The sequence below is a fragment of the Ptychodera flava genome, chromosome 21, assembly GCF_041260155.1.
Source record: "Ptychodera flava strain L36383 chromosome 21, AS_Pfla_20210202, whole genome shotgun sequence".
Lineage (NCBI taxonomy): Eukaryota > Metazoa > Hemichordata > Enteropneusta > Ptychoderidae > Ptychodera > Ptychodera flava.
In genome coordinates this window covers 28,460,697-28,476,551 of record NC_091948.1, presented here as the reverse complement: position 1 = coordinate 28,476,551, position 15,855 = coordinate 28,460,697, and the positions used below count along the sequence as shown (strand labels likewise).

The 15,855-nt window shown below is 38.3% G+C and overlaps 1 protein-coding gene across 9 annotated transcripts in view; it reads right to left on the bottom strand.

Annotated features, from left to right (window-relative positions):
- The window catches only part of LOC139121920 (polycystin family receptor for egg jelly-like), a 302,374-nt gene that overhangs the window by 198,221 nt on the left and 88,298 nt on the right, over positions 1-15,855 (bottom strand). For 8 of the 9 annotated variants that reach the window (XM_070687234.1, XM_070687236.1, XM_070687233.1 and 5 more), the window contains one exon: positions 5,189-5,461. In XM_070687234.1, the coding sequence (XP_070543335.1) occupies positions 5,189-5,461 (273 nt within the window). The remainder of the gene's footprint in view (positions 1-5,188; positions 5,462-15,855) is intronic. The other variant, XM_070687240.1, reaches the window with a different exon arrangement.

The following is a 15,855-nucleotide window of genomic DNA, read 5'->3' as shown; positions in this document are numbered from 1 at the left end:
GCACTGGGGGAAAATTATCGTGCAATGCGGTATAGCATGTGTAGTGGATAACGGTGACGCCTCAAAGTTTGATGACCTATTCACACATACGCATTAAGAGCTTATATGAAAATTTTGATGTTCGCCATGACAACTTTTCACTCAGCAAGTGTAAACAAACATGGCTAAAATAGATTGCCTATGAATTTCAGGATGACAACGTAGTACAGTCATGTTCCTAATACTTTCATGTTAATTTTAGTTATATTTCTCCACCATAGTACACTATCATGGGATGATCTCTTACACTTCGGAAAGCGTAATTTGTGGATGGACCGACATTTTATTCTTTGCAGTTTGAATAATTTTGTCTTTAATTGTGATTGATACATTGTGATTAAATAACTATCAAAATGAATTTTCATTGGCCATCATTTCCCGAGCCTGCCATCCAAGTACATCAGTTCAGATAATGATATTTTATTGAAAGTTTGTCTCAAAAATTTCCACTGCACTGTCACTTTTTAATTTGCATAACAAAGTCATAGTCTGGCCTTTCTGTGTCAAGCTGGGTTGACTGTATGATCTTCGGTCATCTCACAGCGATCAACACCATGTCGACCACAAGTTATCTCATGTCCCAGGCTTTGGTAGTCCGTGTGGGCTACCATTTCAAGAGTTTTGGTAGCCACGGGGGAAAAGTTGGTAGTCTGTGGATGCGGGACTACCGCTAATTTCGAGCCCTGAATGCCGTTGACTAAACTCGTGAGACCTTATCGGTTCAACGCAAAACATGTCGCATCCATCAAACAAGCATTTCGCTTTCCAAGTGGTTTGGCAATGGTGGGTATTTGAGACACAACGTACAGAACATTTTGGAACCGTCATATTTCAACCAACGCCACTGTGCTTTCCATTTCGGGAGATAACATCTACAGCGTTTTTCCTCATCATAAAGCTTATGTTTAGATCTTTTGTCAGAAACATCGTTCTAATCATCACATTGACTCGTCGAATCTCAGACGATCCCATTCATGCTGGCCCTTGTTGCACCGTCGTAAATCATCACATCGTTTCTCAGAGTTACACAATGCCCATCGTCGTAAACCATGTGCCTCTTTACAGCAGCATATAAGCATCTTTGCTTGATTTTTCCATAGGTCTGCGGAGCGGAAATTACGCTCTGGCTCGCAAAAATGCACAATGCCTTGTTTGTGTTAGTGGAAATCCCCGTAAAATACTCATATTTACAGCGATCACTCCACAAACTATCTGCAAACAATGTTCGTCTACCTCGCGAGGCTGCATAAATGATTTTGAAGTAAGGCACGGTCGATCACCAATAAGCAATACCATTGGGTTTTGTCATTTTTTACCTAACTTGTTGGGGCGGAGCAGTCAGCATACAACAAGGAAATGCTGCTTACGCCAAATTTTAAGCGACTTTTTTTATTGGACAATGACAAAAGGTCAAGTCGATCATCGAAAAATTGCAACATTGTGTGAGTCGGCAAGTGAATCTCAGAAGAATGTCACAATTGTATCTAAAAAAGTCAGTAATTGACATTTATTTTGTGTGAACGACAACGCAAATCGGGCGACACGTGCACAACCGCAACTTAGGTTCTCATTGATTGCGCCAGAAGTTGCATAAACAACTTGTCCAGCGGGCGACCAGATTTTATTTTTGACTTGCCCGAACGTAAATTTCATTTGTCCCGGGCATCGGGCGATAGGAATTGTCAAGCCCTGCACCTATTGATGAATTTTTCAAATGTGTATTCTGCATGGGGGTAACGAGAGATTGCAGGGTCTTAAATTGTTCATATCAGAGGGGAATTCATCATAAAGTGGAAAGTTCGAGCGGTACCCTGCAAACTTTAATATATAATATATAATATATCGAATCATAGACGGGATAATCGAGACAGTCCACTCTCTATGGTTTAATCAATTGTGAACAAGAGTATTTCTATTAATTGACTGACTCAACCAGGAAGGAAATTTTATTCAACTTGAAAAAAGTCACCGTCTTTGCTTGACATCGGATTCCATGGCAATGGAACAACACACGATGTCATTTAGGTCATCAAAAATGTTTTAAAACGGCAAGATGATAATAGGCCTAATAATACTTTTCACGACAGAAAAATCTAAAAGAACTTGAATCTGAACTTTAAATGACTAGTTCTCTGGAAGAAACGATCGGAAATAGCGGCGTGTACGACGTCTACGCGAGAACGCGCTATGGCTTGGGTGGCATACTAGCAGTCACAGTGGCTCGAGCTGGGTAGTCTGCTCGCTTTTCGGCTCTATCTATCGATCCTGTACTCCACATGCCAGCACTGCAACCTAAATGGGTGTTTTAATAGGTGGGCATATCGACTACGGAATCGATAGATCAGGCTGAAAATCGATCTATTTAGCAGACTACCTAGCTAAAGAGTGCCTGTGCATGCGGCTCTGCACTGCGGTCACCCCATCTAATTACATGTGTGCGTACCTAAAATGTTGACATCGCAAACCTTTACCGATTCACACCTGTATCGCGTCCTTTTTTGATTGACAGCTTGCAGACCTTTGTTGTGGCCGCTTGCCACGCGGTTGAAGACAAAGAGAAATTTGTAAGCACACACCGCTACACAGGATATGGTGTTAAAAGAATTTAATAAGCGACAGTGGACAAATACAAAGCAGTGATAACCTAACTACGGAAAAATACAATGTCAAACAAAACTACGAATTTGTAAAAATCTAGGCAAAAACCATTTCAAAACTAAGCACAAAATAACTCAAAGATTGGGTGAGGGGTCTCCGCCAGTCTGCTTCCTGGGCAAAGGTTTGGGTTGCAAAGTTGTGTTTGCAGACCTTTGGAAAGCCGAAAGTGAAAGTGGTTCCACCGGGCCGGTGGAGACCACCTTCTTGAGTGGGGGTACATGCAATGGACGGCCCATGGTGGGAAGCAGACTAGTGGAACCAAGGAGGAGATGGGGTTGGTGGCGGGATAGCTTGGCAGACAGCCTGATGGCCTAGAATGAATGAACTTGGACAAGAAGCTTGCAGCAAGGATTAGGTCAAGTGCCGTGCGCAAGAAAGATGGTAGCTAGATAGCAGATGCTAAGTGTCTACGTCAGTAGATGAGTAGATAGATAACCAGTATAAGATGTCTACGTCAGCAATGCAAAGTGACTTCGGGACATGTTGTTCTGCAGGCAGCCTAGCTCCGTGGACTTACAAACTGGATTTGTGTTTACACACAATTCCTTATTTTGTAAGCACACACAGCTACACAGGATATGGTGTTAAAAGAATTTAATAAGCGACAGTGGACAAATACAAAGCAGTGATAACCTAACTACGGAAAAATACAATGTCAAACAAAACTACGAATTCCAAAGTAAAAATCTAGGCAAAAACCATTTCAAAACTAAGCACAAAATAACTCAAAGATTGGGTGAGGGGTCTCCGCCAGTCTGCTTCCTGGGCAAAGGTTTGGGTTGCAAAGTTGTGTTTGCAGACCTTTGGAAAGCCGAATGTGAAAGTGGTTCCACCGGGCCGGTGGAGACCACCTTCTTGAGTGGGGGTACATGCAATGGACGGCCCAAGCGGAGGACAGTCAAACAGACTGGACGGAGAGACCCCCATGAAAGTGTATGTATGGGTGTATGTTTGTAGGAAGTATGGGTTGGTGACGCTCGAAACCAAGTTGACTCGCTTGGTTAACGGTTGGAGATGAAAGTATGGGACTCGCGGCCCAAGGGGCAACAGCACGGCTCGGGGGGAGTTGTGGGCTCACGGCCCGAGGGGCTGCAGCACGGCTCGGGGGGAGTTGTGATCTGGGGGGACAGGTGCCCCTGTGCGGCCCCAGCATGAGGGTGTAATGATGTTTGGTGCTTGTGCAATGGGGGGTGACGCTCGAGACCAAGTTGACTCGCTTGGTTCGAGATGAGAGTATGGGATAAGAGCCCCGAGGGGCGGCAGCACGGCTCGGGGGGAGTTATGGGCTCACGGCCCGAGGGGCTGCAGCTGGGGGGACAGGTGCCCCTGTGCGGCCCCAGCATGAGGGGTGCAATGGCGGCTGGTGCGTGTGTAATGAAAGTACGGGATACGAGCCCCGAGGGGCGGCAGCACGGATCGGGGGGGAGCTATGGGCTCCCGGCCCGAGGAGCTGCAGCTGGGGGGACAGGTGCCCCTGTGCGGCCCCAGCATGAGGGGTGAAATGTGGGTGAAGCTCAATGGACTCCGGTCCCGAGGGGCTGGAAGCACGGCTCGGGGGGAGCAATGGTCTGGGGGGACAGGTGCCCCTGTGCGGCCCCAGCATGAACTGGTGATGTGGATGGCAGGTGGCCCTGCATGGGGTGAAGGTGCAGGTGGCCCTGCGCGGACCCGACAGGTCCGAAATGTCACTTTATGTGGTGTACGAGCGAACCGAAAGAAAGTGGCTACCGAGTGGCTAGTGTCTCAACAAAAGGCCCTATGGCATAGTCAGTGATTGAGATGCGTGACGCAGAAGGCTTTCTGGTGTCCGAATATAAGTACGGTAACAGTCACTGGACCACCTGCCAGACAGCCTGATGGCCTAGAATGAATGAACTTGGACAAGAAGCTTGCAGCAAGGATTAGGTCAAGTGCCGTGCGCAAGAAAGATGGTAGCTAGATAGCAGATGCTAAGTGTCTACGTCAGTAGATGAGTAGATAGATAACCAGTATAAGATGTCTACGTCAGCAATGCAAAGTGACTTCGGGACATGTTGTTCTGCAGGCAGCCTAGCTCCGTGGACTTACAAACTGGATTTGTGTTAACACACAATTCCTTATTACATTCATCGACCAAAATCAGCTTTATTTATGCTCAAATCAAAAAAATTTATCTATATATTCAATCACTAGACATTCATGGTTAGGTACATGTGCATGGACGCCTAAGTTTCTTCGCCTGTGACCATTTTGGCATGGTTTTTACGGAGCGATCGAGCGTGACGCCACCCAAGCCACGCTTTGCATAAACTAACTCCAACGGGGGCAGCTCGCTATTTATACCAAGCCCTGGCCTTTAACCAGAAAGGCTAATCAACTTGAGTAGCTATAGCAAACCCTGCTTTTCTTAGCACACCTTAAATTCTGTTCTTGATGGTAGATGTACAATAATGCGAGTTACTAAGTTTTTGACCCTAATTGTAATAAATCAAATAGCAATAATGGGGCTTACCTCTTACTATTAGTCTTAATATATTATGTCCACTTCCTGTCCGCTCCCCATAAAAGATCCCATATTCATAAAATCCTTCATGACTCTTCATGGCATATGGTATTTTAATGTATTCCAAACCATACCATTCAGGTCTGAATTTTCCATTAAAATACCAATTTTTTCTTCTTCTCCCATAGATCCGCCGATCAAGGCTACGTTGAAACCTGACCCAAACGAACACACTTTCTCCTAATGCAACCTTTGTATCCACTCTCAGTGGCATAGCCTTCTCTTTGGATAAAAAAAAAAACACATAGAACAGAAAGGATTACTAAATGTATTGTATTCAAAGTGTAAATTGATTTTGGGTCAAAAGCTTTGATAGCAATTTTTATTTATAAAGTTACAGCTCCATTACCCTTATTTTTTTACATATTTTCAAATAACTTGGTTTGAAATCAAATGTAACTTATGTTTTTAAAACAGTTGCGATGAATGCACTGCAGTTGCCACAGGAGTTGCCCTCTTGTAACTGTACCCGGGAGTCACATATTTTGATTTGTTTCTCTGTCGCTGAATTTCAAAGATCTAAGACCAGCAGTATGAGAAACAAAATTTGACTAATGATCAAAAAACTATTCATACTATAGCTACAATTTTTTGTACACATGTCATCATTCAATAGAAAAATAGGGCCAATGGCTCTGTAGCTACCATAGATGTGCATGGTATGGAGGACATACCGGTACATACAGTCAAACTTAGAACTTGCTAGGGCCAGGCTAGCACAGGGCTAGCACTCTCTATGGCACTGCACTAGCACATATTGTTAAGCCAAACAAAAGAAGCTAACGCATGCTAAAGTGCACCAACACACAACAATGGCCAGTAACCTGCCAAGAATATTCATGAATAAACAACTGGCAATGAAGTTACACAATAGCTAGCAATGCACAAGATTGTCAAACTCAAATAAAGAGTTGTAGCTAGTTAAAAACTGAATTTAAATTGATTTTTCTGTAGATATACATTGACAGGAAAAATCACCTGTATTTGGCGGGGAAAAGTTAGCAGCAGTATGGTTAAAATTAAATATTTCACATGCCGAGAGACGAGTCATATAAAATGCTGAAAAATAGCTACAAAGTACCCCTAGTTATTATTGTCATGAGTAAAAACGCAGCTAACATTTTCTCATACATGCTGAGCTAATATTGTCAACGTTATTCAATTCTGCGAGCCAGAAGATGATGTACACGTACCCGGTACCAATCAAAGCATCGCATAACACGTATGACTGTGATATGTCATAAACATTACATTTCTACATTACATTTCTAGAAGTTCTCTAAAGGTCATCAATTTGATTATTTTCTTGTCCTCTTTCTACTTACGTTATAATTTTGCAACCCGCAAGGCAGTTTATATGTGTTGACCAAAAGGTTATCGTTTACAGTCACACAGATAACTTTTCTTGAAATTTCATGAACAATAGATGACATGACTGATATGCATAACATCAGGGCTTGACAATTTTTTTCAGTTCACTTGTCCGTGGGACAAGTGGATTTTCAAGTTCACTTGTCCTCACAAAAATTTTACTTGTCCTCCATTTGTAATAATCGCCGACGAATTTCGCAGCAGCTTTCATTTATTTTGGTAATTTTTGCCGACGTTGACGCCAATTTTTCTCAAAAGTTCACATTGAAGGTACATATCATATATCAGCTTCCCATGTTTGGCAAGCATAAATGCCGTCGTAAACAGATTGGTCAGTTTCTGTTTCTGGTCATCATCATTCGGTTTACACATTGCGAGTGCATGCGATCGGGATGTTGGCAAGTGGAACCGTATCGCGCCCCTATCAGACCCGCACAATTTCCACAATCATTGTCCCGATCTTGTCTTTGATGCACCAAACAGTCCAAATGCCGTTGACTAGACTCATGAGACCTTATCGATTTAATGCGAAACATGTCGCATCCATCAAGAAAAGCATTTCGCTTTCCCAGTGGTTTGGCAATGGTGGGTACTTAAGACACAACGTACAGAACTTTTTGGAACCGTCATATTTCAACCAAGGCCAGTGTGCTTACCATTTCGGGAGATAACATCTACATGTACTGCGTTTTTCCTCATCATGTTTAGATCTTTTGTCAGAAACATCGTTCTAATCCCCGGGTTCTAATCATCACATCGAGTTGTCGATTCTCAGACAATCCCACTCACGCTGGCGCTTGTGGCACCGTCATAAATCATCACAGCGTTGTTTCTCAGATTTACACAACACCCATCGTCGTAAACCATACACCTCTTTACGGCAACAGCTTTGCTTGATTTTTAGGTCAGCGGAGCGGAAATCATGTTCTGGCCCACCAGAACGCACAATCCCTTGTTTGCGTTAGTGGAAAAAATATCGTAAAATACACATTACCGCGATCACTCCACAAACTGTCTGCCAACAATGTTTGTCTACCTCGCGAGGCCACATAAATGATTTTCAAGTACAGCATGTTCGATCGTAGATAAGCAATATGATTGGGTTTTGCAATTTTTTGCTCCCGTGTTAACACATGGGAGCATATGTCGCAGCGATGTCTGTCTGTCTGTCTGTCTGTCTGTCTGTCTGTCTGTTGGTCCGATATCTCAAAAACAGCTTATCAGATCAGAATCAAATCTGGTACATAGATTGAGTTTGCAAATGGCAAGAACTGATTATACGAGGGCTAAGGTTTTCACAGATGAGTTTCAATCAACAATTGCAAATCACAATATCCTTGGATTTGTAGAGACCTGGCTTAGTGGATCTGATGAAATGCTATGTATTCCTGGTTACGTTGGTTTTAATATGCCAAAGGTAAAACGATGTAAACGAGGCCGCAGGGTGGGTGGAGTTGCTGTCTATGTAAGTAATAATATTGTAGACGGTGTCACTCAATTGAAATGCAATTTGCAAGATGTAATTGTACTACTGTACTGTTTCACAATGATTTCTTTCATTTTCAATCATCTACAGATATTGTTTACTTTGTGTTTACACTGCACCAGAATACTCGACTATATACCATAGTTTACTTGACGTAAACGGAATAGTGCTCCTCTATAAGAGTGAATGTCAGATATATTGTCTGATTATCCTGATGTAAATGAAATTTTAACAGGAGATTTACTGCAAGAACCTCTTCTGAGGATTGCAATATTTTAGATGATTCTATTGATTATTTACCATTGGAATCATATTCCTGTGATATGTTTACCTTTCCACGCAAATCAAAAGACAAATTAAGTCATCAATAACTTTGGACAATCTTTTTTATCACTTTGTAAAATATTTGATATTCATATCGTAAATGGAAGTTTCGAACCAGACATTCCCGGAGAGTATACATGTATCTCAAATAATGGGTGCAGCACTGTTGATTATTTAATCATCACTATACTGATTTATTTAGAGCTGTAACATATTTTTCAGTTATTGATATTGATCTGTCTGATCATTTTACCGACTGTATCAAACATTGAAGTGAATATGTGTATTCCTAGTCTTCAAAAGCCCTCTGTAAATGAATATGAGGGTACACGAAAGGCTGTCAAAAATTAACTGAAAATTAACTGAAAGATATTTTTATTGAGTGCATGAGTGCCTCAGAAATGTGGGATAATGTACGTTTTGCGTTTGATATTTCTGATATTTCTAGCTATATATATGTGTGATATTTTTGAATCTGCTGCTGAAGAAGTGAAATACGAACAACGAAATTCATCAATATTCATCAGTACACATGCCCCATGGACGGTTTGACCTGTGGTGTCAACAGCTGAAGTCTGTGAAAAACAAAAATCTTCGTAACTTTCGTTTATGAAATACAGAGTCTGATCTTTCTAATTACATAGAAAGTAAACGTAAATTCAAAGCTTTCTGAATGCAAAAGAAACAAGAGTATCACGATAACATTAAATTGTCAATACTGAAGGAAGGTAGATATAGCAAAACATTGTAGGATACACTATAGGAAAACATTGCGAGACTGGAGCGAGAAAATGACGCTTTCTCGCAATTGGTGAGAATCTCTTGTTATTCTCTCGCAGTCAGTGAGAACTTGAGCTGTGAGAAATACACTCCTTGGTGAGAATAAAGTATGATAACAGATTCTCATCGGTGAGACTGGAAATTCTCACCAAGCATGCGTGGTGAGAATGTATCATACTCATCATTCACTAGTGAGAATCAACCAGATTCACCGTCCCTCGGTGAGAATCAACCAGACTCACCATTCACTGGTGAGAATCAAGTTGACTCGCTGTTCACTGGTGAGAATCAGCCAGACTCGCTGTTCACTTTATGAGTTAACAGCGAGTCTGGTTGATTTAATTCTCACTGATGAACGGCGAGTCTGGTTAATTCTCACCGGTGAACAGCGAGTCTACTTGATTCTAACCAGTAAATGATGAGTATTATACATTAATTCTCACAGTGAAAGTTACCATTCTCACCGTACTTGGTGAGAATTTACAGTTTCACTGGTGAGAATCTGTTATCATACTTTATTCTCACCAAAGAGTGCATGAATCAGCTGGGCGATCTAAAAAAAGTTACTGTAGACTTCTGTGCGGAACTGCCGGTTTATACATCCGTGGTGTTGCAATGCGAACGCTCGGTGTTTTTCATTTCTAAATGATAAAATTCAACACTATGAAGCAGTAACGAAATGATCAAGCCGTATTTAATATTTTGATGACATAAAATCGAATTCATGACAATCTTGTATCGCTTATAACATGAAGACAGACCATTTGGTCATGCTTGCATTCTGCTTATGCCCTCTGTGGGTCATTGAGTTAAGTGTTTACTATGTATTGCATCTATTACTCACTGCTGTACTGATGAATATGAAGTTAGCATTCAGATTTTTTATTTGTAATAGTTATCCTGTTTATAAATACTACAACTACTACTACCACTACTACTAATAATAATAACAAAGATGATGATGGTGACGAATTGTGATGATGATGATGATGATGATGACGATGACAACAACAAAAATATTCATTTCTATAGAAAAGTCTGGTAATTTCTGATTATTACCAATCTCTGATGACATGGATGCAATCTACAAAATGACTTCATTTGAAATATAGCATTCATTAAGAGTTTTGAAAGATAAAAATATGATCTATTTTTTATTTTTACTTTAAGATCATGACAAAGATAAATCAAGAAAAATATATGTAATTGGAGAAGAGTGTGACAGAAAGGGGATAACAAGAGAGATACTGGAAGGAAATGGTGTTTATGCTGTAGAAAATATAACTGAAATGGTTGTAGCTGAGCTGGAGATTTATAGAGCCAAAGAAGGAATAGAGTGGAAGAGAGTCTGCAATTGGATTGACAATTTGTATGGAGAGAGAAAGATCCTTTAACAGTCACTGCTAACTTCTTTCCGAAGTTTGAAGGCAAAAAGAGACAAAGCAAAAAGAAACCATAATATTGCATGTATAGAGCAGATCAAACAATAAAAATACTGTCTACCAATTAAAAGAGAAACGTCATCCAGTGCAAGAAACATGTACCATACAATAATTTGTTTATTTTATTACACTGTCATACTTCTTGGACAAGTTTCATGTATTTCTAAAAAAACTTCATGATGGCTGACCCAGTAAAGGAACTTTGAAAATCTTCACAGCTTCTTGTTTATTAGCGCAACACACGTGTAGGTCACACAGAATACTGAAAAGAAATACTGTCACAGCACCATTAACTAATTTTTTAAGGTTTAGTTTCACTATTTTGACTGAGTGTGTGTCAGTTGTTCGATCTTGTTCTACTCCCAAAGCATGTTGACGCAAACACTAATTATCTTATCAGTCAGATACACTGTTATTGTTGACATTTCAATTGTAGTCTCTACTAGAATTCACTTGTAAACAATAACAATGCAAATAACACTCTCACATAACACTCTCACATGATAAATAGATAATGTGAACCTGTGCAACTTACCATGCTTTAGGGAGTAGTTAAAGAATCTACAATAGGTAAAACGGGGAATTCTAAGGCGCGCATGCTTACAGTAACCATTGTACAAACAAACCTATGTGGCCTAAAGTGACCATAGAAATATGTGTATTCCTGTGTACATGCTCACTCACAATGTTATTTTTTTGGTATGTTATTTATTTTTGGTATTTGTACTCTATCACATGACTTCTTCCACGTTCATTTTCCATGGAACACTACAGTAGTCTGCACACAACATTTTTATTCTAGAGTAGGCCCACTGACATTCACAACAACAGTTAAGAAATCACTGAAAAATAGCAAATACTATGGCTTTCTAATAATGTCATTTCTGTTGTCATGGTGATAAGAAACACCTATAATTACATAAAAATATTCTCTCAATGATATTCAAACAAAATAACTTAATTGAACATTGTTTTTGCTTTTAATATGGATATTTGAAAGTTTTACATCAAACCAGTATTTGTTGCCATGGAAACCAATTCATAATATAACGTTTCCACAGAAATCATATAATTTGGCATTTTGACAAATTCTGATACCACCACTGTAAAGAGCACCCTAAGAAACCTAAGTGTGTGGAAAATCTCCTATTTTGGTTTAAATGTGAAGAAACTATTAAGAATTTTAAATTGACCAATGGCAAGCTCCCATATCCTAAGTTTTCAGCATTTGACCATGGTGGGTTTTATCAATTTTTATGAATTTAACAGTTTTTTAACGAGAAAACTGTGTCTGATTGAACAAATATCATTTTGGAAAGTGATAGTATGGAGAAAATTGAATGTAATTTTTATGTTACATCAGAAATTTTTAAATTCCTCTCAAAACGAGAGCGGCCTAAATATGTTAATTTATGCAAATTGGCATTTTTACTACACTTTACTCAAAATAATTCAAAATTTTTTTCACTTTCAATTGGCGATATCTCGGCCATTTCTGGGTCAATTTTGATCAAACAAAAAGCTTTCTGGTTTTTTTGTAAGATCTAACAGGAAATACCAATACAATATGCACATCTAACTTCTAAAAATTTCATGTGACCCCCTTAACTTAAACATTGAAAAATTGTAAGATATATATTTGTTGGAGATCAAACCTGCTAATATCATCTTCAGCTTTGCCAATGATTTTTTTACTGCATTTCAACACCAAATAGTTTAGTTCTTGTAGGTGTAAACAGTAGTTAATTGACATGATACTATTACTTATCTTTGTATGCCATAACACTACTGGAAGATCAACATCTGTACCATGTTTCATCAAATTTAATACAGCATTTCCAGACATATCACAGTAATTATGAAAGTTCATCAAATATGCAAATTAGCAATCAATCGACATGATACTACTTAAGGTGGTTGGAAAGGCCATTTTTGCACCAATTCTTTTCTCAGAGTTAATGTCAAATTTCAAGTGTTAGAATCAAGATATTTAGTTCAAATTTTCAGGATAACTCCCTTAGTTAATATTTTCTCCAAAGAATATAAAAATTGTATATTTGCAGCCATGATTTTGAAATATGACACCAGTAAATATCAAAATTTAATTTTTCATATTTTTTTTACATATTTGAATTTAATAATAATTAAATAGTATTAATATTACCAAATTAGTTATAAATATGTTGACACTATTTATTGTAAGATTTGTACGGCAGAATTTGTAAATAAAATTTGTTTTTATGATTTTACATGGGTTTATATATCAAAAAATTATTAAAAATTCTTTCAAATTTCAAAATGTGATTTTTCAAAAAGTACTTCAAATACAGGAAAATTGTGCCGTACAAATCTTATCTGTAACCTTGTTAATAGGCTGTAAAAATTCCATGTCCATATCTCATTTTAAAGTTTGATTACATTGGTATACAATTATGTAGGAAAACTGTTATTCTGTCAAAAATGTTGAAAACAAGCCATATTTGCACCCCTCTTTTGAAGTCATAGAGCAGTTGTTTTGGTTAATCTCACTTTTGACACCTCTTTGACACTCAAAGAATCTAAAAATGCATTTACAATAGCAGTCACTTACTCTGAATGCCAGCACCGCCTTGTCAAACTTTCCTGAAAAACAGCAAATTATGACTTTCCCTTTTCAAACATTTTATTAAAAGCTAGGGGACCTCTACCATAGTTAATACACTAAGGACTCCCCAACTTCTTCTTATTTGGTCAGTTTTTCAGAAGTTTTAACAGGCTATAACTCTGCAATGCCTTTGTGCCCAAATGTCTAGTTTTTTTTATTCCACAGAGAATGTTGACTACTTTTATATTTTAATAGTTTTGTTGAAATTTATAACTGACGCTCTAGCCTTTCCAACCACCTTAATGTCTTTGCACAGCATTACAGTACTGGAAGATGAACATTTGTACCAAGTTTCACCGAATTTGATGCAGTATTTCTGGACATAGCCCAATAATTTGGAAAGTTCATTAAATATGCAAATTATGAATTAATGATGAATGTCTTCATTTAAAAATTAAGGCAATGTGAGCTCAACATCTATACCAAGTTAATAAAATTTGATGAACCATTTCGTGACATATCAGCCTAATTACGAGAATTCATTAAATATACAAATCGATAGTTATTTGACATGATACTACCGGGTACTACACATCTATGCACACCATTACACCACCAAAAGATCAACATCTGTGTCACATTTCATCAAATTGATGAAGCATTTCTAGATATATGACACTCATTTTTAAAGTTCGTCAAATATGCAAATAAGCAATTAATTGACACGATACTGCTTAATGTCTTCACACAGTAGTACAGTACTGAGAGATCAAGATCTGTACCATGTTTCATCAAATTTGATGCAGTGATAGCCTACTAATTAGAAAAGTTCATTAAACATGCAAATTAGCAATTAATTCCCATGATACTGCTAAGTGTCTTTCTACACTAATATGAGAGTGTGTGACACTAATATGAGACTGTGTGCTAAAGATCTGAACCAAGTTTCATCAAATTTGCTGTATATCCACATTTATCACCCTAATTATTAAAATTCATCAAATATGCAAATAAGCAATTAATTTATGCTTTTTATGCTATTTAAGTTTCATCAAATTTAGTGCAGTTGCTCTAGAAATAGAGCTTTTTCAAAACGTCATTGTCAATGACAGTCTCTGCTCGTTTAATAGAATGTCCATCACATGACCATATTAGATTGGATTACAAAAAAAAATCAACATGCATATGTATGACATAAGGAGTAATTCTTGTACTAAGTTTGAATGAAATCGCTCCAGCAATCTCTGAGATATCTGTGAGAATGGACACACGGACGGACGGACGCATGCACGCACAGACATGACCAAACCTACCAACATTAGACTAAAATGATTTTTGGACCAAAAATGGGGAAAATTGCCACAAAATTACAACTATAAAAATTTCTCACCACAATGTGAACAAATCTGATAGAGGCCAACCCTAGGATCATGCATACCAAATTTCAAAGCAGTGGAACCAGCAGTTTCAGATAATAAGATTTTTTGACCAAAAACAGGAAAAATTGACTCAAAAATACCATGATGAAAGATTCATCATAATTTGAACAAATCTAATAAAGTCACCTTCAAGTACCTACATACCAAGTTTCAACAAAATTTCACCTGTGGTTACAGAGTTGTAGCAGTTTGTGACATTTTCCCTTTTTTCCCTCATTTGCATATGTTTTGACACTCAGTATGTTCATTTGAACAAATTGTACATTTCTGCCCCTGAATGCACATCTCCACCCCTGGATGCAACTGTACACCAAATACTAAGATGGAGGTGCTGCAGTTTTGGAGTCTTTGATGTTCATGGACATACATCCACACACATGTACATACATACTAACAATCGTACATACATACAGACATACAGATGCTGCTGACTTACGATATAAGCTCTCTTTGGCATATACATATATCAAATATGAGCTAAGTACGAAATTTTAGTATTTGCTACATGAAATTATCTCACTAAGGTCATCCTAAGGTACCTGTATACCAGAGTGGTTTTGAAGAAACAATGAACCTAATTTTGGCAATCAGGTACATTTCTTGTACCTTCATTCTGGCTATTACGCACGTTGCTATTTGCAAATGTTCCATTTATACACAAAGCATGTACGAGATTAGAAAAAATGTCTTCTCGTTGAGATCGTAGTGGCGACAGTGAAGCAGCACTAGTTGATATCTCTAAATTTCAGTGAAATCCCTAAATTTCAGTGAAATCCAGAGTATACTAGGTGCATTACAGATCACAATTTTTTGAATATGAGAAAGTAAAGTGAAGGCATAATATTTTTTTTAATTGACTTTTTCTTTCTGATGATGGAATCTCCCTGCCTGTGTAGTGTACATTTTGTAAATGACAATAAGAACAGATCGTTGTCCTTCTTATATATGCCTCCATTTCTGCCTCATTCTTTGTTGGTCATGTAGGTTTCTTTGTGTGTTCTAAATATCTCCAGGCGAACAATTAATGACATCATTACGTCAATCCAGGACGGGATGCGGTTATTTTTTTTTAGTCTAAAACTTAGCTGCCTATTATTTTAACTACATATTTATCATTCCATAAGCTATATGATAAAACCTTTATGGCCCTGATACTTTAGTATTGCTTCGGTCGTACAGCGTATGGACCC